Source organism: Meleagris gallopavo, chromosome Z (genome assembly GCF_905368555.1).
Source record: "Meleagris gallopavo chromosome Z, MGAL_WU_HG_1.1, whole genome shotgun sequence".
Lineage (NCBI taxonomy): Eukaryota > Metazoa > Chordata > Aves > Galliformes > Phasianidae > Meleagris > Meleagris gallopavo.
The window spans coordinates 14855094-14863289 of record NC_139435.1 but is presented as its reverse complement, the minus strand read 5'-3'; the positions used below and the strand labels follow the sequence as shown (position 1 = coordinate 14863289).

General features: G+C 45.9%; 1 protein-coding gene across 1 annotated transcript in view; it reads left to right on the top strand.

Moving 5' to 3' along the window:
• The first annotated feature begins 1547 nt into the window (after positions 1–1547).
• Positions 1548–8196, top strand: part of HCN1 (hyperpolarization activated cyclic nucleotide gated potassium channel 1) — a 192425-nt gene continuing 185776 nt past the window's right edge. The window contains exon 1 of the mRNA XM_085213684.1: positions 1548–2165. Within this exon, the coding sequence (XP_085069810.1) occupies positions 1795–2165 (371 nt within the window). The 5' untranslated portion in view covers positions 1548–1794. The remainder of the gene's footprint in view (positions 2166–8196) is intronic.

Genomic DNA, 8196 nt, shown 5'->3' with positions numbered 1-8196 from the left:
TTGCTTGTTCCAGTGCACTGGACATTAACAGTGTTAGAGGTGGAACTGCTGAGAAAACCTCTCACATTTGGCACTGAAACACAGCTCCTCAGAGTCACCTGATTCACACTGTTCACATTGTGATGCGTGGATTTCCAATTCTCTGTCAAGTCTGTTCTAAATGACTGTTTGTAAAGGAGGAGCTGGATGGCTGCATAGTGACAAATACTATTGAATATACTGGACCTGAGCTTAGGATATTTCACTAATTCCCTCAATGTATTTTTCAGATGCAAAATGAAAACTGTGTTGAGAATTTGTGAAAAATAATTCTATGTCCAACCCAAAGGATCCCCCGCTCTCAGCCACTTGTGCTCTTACAAGTACACATGATGTTATAGGTTCTGTGATACCATCTGCATCATTCTGTAACCCACATTAACTCACTATTTTATGTACAAGAGCAAGTATGCACATTTCTCATTTTCCACAGTGGAGATCAAGGCCCTCCTTTGCTCAGTTTGCGGCTAGCTGCTTACCATTGGCACACCTGGAAGCACCTGGTGCCCTCTCAGATCCAGCCTCACCCACAGCTCCCATATATTAACCTCAGGGCATGCCCGAGGTTTTGGGGCATCTAACCATCTCTCTTCCAGTGAAAGCCCTTACTGCACAGAGGCCCACTTGTCATGTCATGCCTGGCATTCAGAGGCCCGTGCCCACAAAGCTAGGCTCCTTGCACGCCGTTATCTTTCAGGGCTGGAGCTGCACCCCTGGGCTCACACATGCCCCAGCCAACGGTGGCACGCTTGCATTTGGCTGCCTGCTCCCAGCCAGCGCTAACAGCAGAGAGCAAGGAATCAGAGGTAGCAAATGCTGCCGAACCTCAACAAGCAGTTTGTGTGTGAAAATGGACACAAAGCTGTCCTGCTTCCTCCCACCTTCTTCGATCCTCACCACTGCACACACACAAAACACATCGCGGAAGCAAAGTACAGCCTCTGGCTTTTTTTCACAGCCACACTGTCCAAAATGTCCTTACTATCTCCGGCTACGCTATCACCCGACCACTGCCCCCGATTCTCCCGTCAGCGCTCATCGCGGCTGCACCACCAGAGGCTGCAGGGACTGGGCGAACTGCGATCCCCACCTTCACACATCTTTATTCAGACCTGTTTCCCGCTCTGGGACTAGAGCATCCCTCACCCCGATTGCCCATGGTAAAACACAGATCTACTCGCTTTATTTAATTCCATTTGATTTTATTTCTGCTTGAAAACCACACGCTCTGGCCCATCGGGCAGCCCCGCACGCCGACGGGAAACCTCTCGCCACCGCTCTGGGCCGCTCCGGCTCGCTTCAGCGGCGCAGCCCGCCGCCTCCGTGCGCCGACAGCGATGCCGGACCCCCACCTCGCCCCGCCGACGGGACAGCTCTCCGGAGCCCGTGCGTCGAGCCGCCGCCGCTCCTACGCGCCCCGCGGGCAAAGCCCGCCCCGCCGCCGGCCCCGCCCCGTCCTCTCGGCTAGGGCTCCTCGGCCCCTCAAGGACTCCGGGGCGCTCAATGTCAGGCGGGCGGTGCGGCGCGGCCGCCGGCAGGGGGCGGGCGAGGGGAAGCGGTGCCAGCCCTGCGCGGGAGCGCGGCTCAGTGTTGGACACGCTGGCCATGCCGGGCGGCGCGGCGGCGCGGAGCTGAGCCCAGCGCGGCCGAGCCGCTGAAGGGCACGGGAGGCGGCGGCGGCGGCAGCGGCAGCGGCAGCGGCGGCAGCTGCTGCTGAGGCTTACCACGCGCTCTCCTTTGGCCGGGGCGCGCAGCATGGAGGGCGGGAAGCGCAGCTCCTCTCCCGGCAGCCGGGACGAGGGCAGCGCGAACGCCTTCCCAGCCAAGCAGGCAATCCCGGCGGAGAAAGCCCAGAGCAGCCCCGGCGGCGGCGCGAAGGAGCATGGCAACTCAGTGTGCTTCAAAGTGGACGGCGGCGGTGCCGAGGAGCCCGTGGTGGGCTTCGAAGACGCCGAGGGACCCCGACGGCAGTACGGCTTCATGCAGCGGCAGTTCACCTCCATGCTGCAGCCGGGGGTCAACAAATTCTCCCTCCGCATGTTCGGCAGCCAGAAGGCAGTGGAGAAGGAGCAGGAAAGGGTTAAAACTGCGGGGTTCTGGATCATCCACCCCTACAGCGACTTCAGGTGAGCGCAGGGCTCCCGCAGGTGAGCCGTGCAGCGCCGCTCCCTCAAACTTCGGCGGGCTCCGGCCCGGCCTCGCCCCGTCCCTCCTTCCTCGTAGAGCCGCTCCCCCGGCCGAAACTTTGCCGGGGGCAGCATTAGGCAGCGAGAACGGGGCGGCCGCCCTGCGCTGCGCGAGGCGCGCAGGCGGCGGCTCGGGGCAGGGCGAGTCTCCCGCCGGCTCGGCTCGGCGCTCTCCAGCGTGCTGCAGCCGGGACGACGGCACCGCCCGGACGCGGAGGCCGCATCGGGGCCTGCGGGAGAGTCCCGCGCTGCAGTGTCCGAGGGTCCGCGGCCGCGGAGCCCTCTTTGTCTGGATGCAGCGGGCGGGAGTGCGTTTGGGCAGGGCTGCAGAGAGAGAGAACTTTGTCCAACGCTGCGAGTGAAAGTGTGTGATAAGAGGTGCAGCGGTAAATAGGGCATGAGCTTGGAGTGTCGCTTTCAGAGTGAGTTGGATGTGTGTGAAACCGGGATGCTCTTACAGAAAGCATCACAAATAAATTCCCGGCAAGAGATGTTAAAGCTACATCTTAAATGCGGGATTATTTCACTTTACTGTGTATGCCAGCTGGCTGCATGCCTTTGTAAATTTACCACTCTCTGTGGTATTTGCTGAAGAAACATCAGTGCTGTTAAGCATATTTGATCAAGGGCTTGAAAGTGGCCACTTTCTGTATATATAATAAGTGAATCATGTTAGTGAGCGTCTTTCAAAAAAGGAAAGCCCATCCTGTTCAGTAGTGACATGGGTCTCCTGAGAAGAAGTGGGCTAAAATAGAATGTGCTCTGGGAGAAAGTGTGGGAGCCCGGGTTTCTGCAGGACTGTCGGGGTGCTGGGCAGTGAGTGCTGCCCACAGGCTTGGAGCACTGTGGGACCCCGGCACCCAGCCCCACACAGCAGGGGTTCCCCAGGTTGCTTGCCTGGAGGTCCTCTCCAGTGCTTGCTTGCCTGGCTGTGCCAGCTACAGAGCCAAGGGTCCTCTGCTGCGTTCCTGCCATCAGAAGGGAAGCAGCGGGGCACAACTATGACTTGTGGGGGAGACAGGGGCTCTGGTGGCCTGCTGTTTCCTGCCTCTGTGCATGAGTAACTTGATTCATGTCAGGGTGACAGTAAAATGAATGACGTTATTCCTGGATGTCGAGATGCTCGTTTTGTTATAAGCTGAATGTCCGAGTGAAGTATGCGGTCCAGCAGTGTACTGGGCAGAATGAGGTTACAGACTGTATTTTGCACCCTGCAGCTCTTTAAGATGATGATACTCATGGTGATAGGTGGTGATACTCCTGCTTGATTTCATTACACAAATGTCTTCTAATGCTCTCCTGATTCTTCCTGTGGGAATGTTTGGATATCATAGTTTGCTTCCTTCTTTTACAATAGGAATAAACACTTATTTTCAGGCCTGAGTGCATATTCTTAAATTAACTATATTTTTTCTGACGTATTTGTTGTGGTTTTATTTTATAAAAATTAAGCTATTTGTTTTTTTAAAGAAAGTTCATAGTTTTTGGTATTTTCTTTCCAGTCTTAGGCGACATGCCCTTGTCCATACCCTATTCTTTACTGTTTTGTGACTTTTTCAGTGAAAAATTTGAGCTGCATGTGTTGTTTTTCCTGAAATAATTGTAGGTGTATAATGGTGCTACTCTGGGTGGCAATATTTATAGAAATAGATGAAGAAGTTGTGCTCAGTAGTGAGGGCAGTTTCCTGAACAGGAATAAGGACAATTCCAGTCAGTTGCCCTCGACAGTATCTCTGTGACGAAGTAAATGCATTTGTAAGGGTGAAGTTGTTTTGATTTGTTATTGTATTTTCTAAGAATATATTGCTTGTTTGTAAAGCATACAAAGAGGCAGAGGTTTGTCTATATTAATGATGATAAGACTGAGAGAAAGAATAACATTTTCTATCAAAATAATATTATAAACAGATGAATGTTTCCCAGTATCAAAGTGGGAACATGTAGGCTTGTAAATGTAGCTGTGATCAGGATGTGAAAATAACATCATGTTAAATGTGGTCACACTTAGGATGATACTGGATTAACCACATGAGAGATAGGAAAACTCTGATGTACGCTTCTGTGGGTTCTTGCCTATTTCTGTTTCTCTGGTTTTGAGCGCTTGCATTTGCTGCAAGTGATTGATGCATTTGTTTAGTGGTTCACCTAATTCTCTCAGTATTTGTAAAACTTTGCATATTTATTGACACTGAGCACTGTTTGTTGACACTGCACTGCGTGGGGCAGGCAATGTCTCTGTGCTGTCACATATCCTTTTTACAGTGGGAGCAGAAGAGTACAGATTGTACAGAAACTCAGAGCTGGATGAACCAGTTACTCACATTCTTGCTAGGCTTGATGTCTATTTTATTGCTCTTCATTCTGCCTGTGTTTCAGAGAAGAATATGCTCTTCATCATACATATATCCTTGGAGAATTAAATTTCATAAATATTGCATAACACTTCTACAAGGGGGCTGTGCTGTTCCTGGTTGTCTCTTCCCAGTTTTCTGAGGTTAACCTCTGATTTGAAAGCTATTATGTAAACCGAGCACCTAATGCACACCCACACCAAGCAAGGACTTCTGTTTGTCTCTTCCCAGCTCTGACTGATGCCTCTCTGAGTCTGGACAGTATTTCTGTGCAGTCGCATGAGTCACAAAAGTGAATTTATCATCAACAATTGTGCTCCTGCAGTCCCATGTGCTTTCTGTGGGATACCAGGTGCTGTTAGCTGTGCCTGCTCACCTGGGTGAGAGCAGCCCCTGGGAGGGAGCTGCAGAAGTGGCCACAAAACAAAGCAGCACAGAGACGGAGCAGACCCCAGCAAATGGTTCTGCCACTGCTGTAGGAGCTTTGTGCATTTCTTAGCAGATTCATTGCAGACCTGAGTGACAGGGTTCCGATGTCAGTGGGATTGTATGTGGTAGATATTCCAGATGAGAGCCCAGTAATTAATCATATGGTGTCCTTAGGCACCTTTGATGAGCTCTCAGAGTGTTTGCATGCATGTACCTGGGCTCACGGGTCTAAGCCTGTGACATCTCCATGTCCATGAGCTCACACAGAAACTCACAGCATTGTGGAGATGTATTACTATACAGTGCGTAAGCTAAAAAGAAAACAGAGATGCTACCTCCAGAGCCATAAGGGAGAGGAACATTTTAATGAGAAGGACTTTAGTAGAACTAGAGTGTGCAAGTAAATGCAGCCTATGCACTCTGTTGGTTAAAGTTTTTAGTTTGATGTTTGGGAACAGGCTTTGACTGAAAGTGGAAACAACAATTTTAATTGGCTTCAAGTTGAAGTCGAGTCGTACTGACAGGGAGCTGTCTGATGGTGGTAGATGAGGAGGTGCAGTGCCGGCAGTGCTGGAAGCCTTTTTACTGTAGAGGTGGCTACGAAGTGTGAAGTCCTCTGCAACAATGCAATAATCTATTGCCTTTTTCTTCAGAAGAGTCCCTCTGAGTAAATTCTTATCACTCCAAAGCCTTATTTTAATGATAACAGAAAAGTGAATGTAGAATAGAATTGGAGCAGAAAATTTCAGAATATAGTGCATAAAAAGGTATATTAAGTGGAAGGCATACTATTTTCTTTTTTTAAGAAAAAAACTAAAACCTTTTTCTATACAACTTTGAGTGTTCTCGTGTAAACATTTATGAATCATATAAAGCACTATTGATATTACTTTGAGACTAAATTTAATGTGAGGTTTTAATGTGTTTTAATCAGAGTGAAAGACCAAATAATATTTATATTTATATATCTAGTTACTTCCAGAATTATTGTTGTCTGATGCTATTAAAAAAGCATTCTCATCTGCTGCAGATTTACCTATCCATGTCATGCACGTATACACGACAAAGTGTAAGTCAGAACTGTGGATGTGCCTTGGGCTGTTGGTTGTTGTTGTTTTTTTTTTTAATTTTTATACTTGTCTCCATTTTGAACATAAATTTGACTTCTTTTTAACTAGTGCTCACTTTTTAGACCTGCCTCAAATATCCATAGTCACCCTAATATGGTAGACTCTACATGTTATGGGCAGCTTAAAAATGCATATTTCTCAAATTATTGCCAGTGTTGATTTAAAATCTGTTCTTCCTGGGGACCAATCTTCACTCTGTGTCATACGTATAACATATTTTAAGAAGCTTAGGGTAAGCACTTTGTCCCTCTCATTTGTCACGTCTGTAATGTCTCAGTTGAAGCTAATGAGCTTTATCCTTTTGTGAGCTGTTACCTACTCAGGTTTATACAGAGCAGTACAGTTGGGAAGTACAGCTGTATGTGATTAATATAAAATGTATTACATCATCCTTATATGCAATTTGTATAGTTATATGTATGTAAGATGAAGTATATAAATCATGTTGGTTTATATTAAATAGATCATTTACAAATTAGTGTGGGCTTTAATGGATACATTATGTCAGTGGTCGTGTAGGAGTATGAAATAGCTGTAGCTTTGGATTCTAAATGTAGTCATCTCAGTCTTGCGACTAGTGATGATTTTTTTTCCCCACAATATCAAGGCTCTTTAGTTACTTGCTTATTAATAATTCTTGTAATTCCTGTACAAACTAATTTTTTGAAATTTATTTGGCTTTATGACTGAATTGCTGTTTGGCTAGGACTTTCATGTATAATTTTCAAACGAGCACTTTTATTTTTATTAAAGGAAAGCTTCTTGTTAAACTATTCCTATTACATAAGCATCCACTGTTTGTACATCACTAATCATAGGGGAACACTGAGTACCAAACAGGTTATTAGCAGTGCTTGGCTTTTTATTTACTATATCCCAACATTTTTTGCACTTTACTTCCCTAAATGCCCAAAAGCATAGAATGACAAAATCGCAACATTAATCTAAATAATTCATTTATATTACCAGGAAATTCTTTTTGACAGTAGGTTATGTATTGAACTTTATAATAGTTCCCCAAGTAAAATGCAACTCTCACCAAGGTAAGTATTGGCAAGTAAGCAGTACAAAAATAAGCAACAAAATGTTCTGCTGGAAATGCTTTGATGTAGAATATGGGCCAGAAATGAATTTGATTCTTTTTCATCTTCAGTTGCTATTATTTTTAATATTGAATTATACTCATCATTAGCCATCACTAATGCATTTGTTATGAAATGGGTGACTAAAACTAGCTACTGGCATTTGTTTTTGCACAAGCTGTGAGCATGTATGAGTGAAAACAGATACATAGAAGTGTGTGTTGTGCCTCTGGGCTCCTCAGGGTCGTGTTTTTTTAGTCTCCTTTGTGATTTTCTTCAAGCGCTGCAACAGAAAGCCTGTTGAATCCACCTGAGTTGGTGCAGCCGCTACTCATCTCTTGCACCTCTAGGGGATGTGGGAATGATTAGGACTTCATTTGTGCAAGAAAAATAGTTTCATTTACATTCATTCGCTTGTCTGTAATGTAGAATTATAATGCATTGTTTGAGCTCACATCCATGTCCATTTCACAATTTTTATTTTGTCTATTTTCATTCTGGAATTACAGCACATTCATTGTATTGTCTTTCAAAATTTTAATGTTATGTACTTGAGAATACAAAGCAACAATTACAGCAGAGAAAGAGTTCAGTAAGTGCAAGTCAAAAAGTAAATCCATTCTCTGTACTTTTCATTTAAGCAGGGATGTTTTGGAGGTCCCCTGCCACTCCCATGGGGAAATACACAAGTACAGGACACTACATTTTAGAATATTTAACATATTCACAATCTAAGTAAAAATCATTGTGAACAGGTGGCTTCAAGATACTTTTAAAAAACAAAACAAAGATACCAAAATAGCCCCACAACCCACAAACCACACTGAAGCATTCTACAGTTCCTGTAGTTAATCTAGAATGCGAGTCTTTGAACTTTGAGATGGGACACTCAATACCATGAAACCTCTTGTTTTCTCAGTTTTTTTTTTTTCCCCCTGTGAGAATATCCTTTCTCATCTGTGCTTCCACTCAGCAAAGT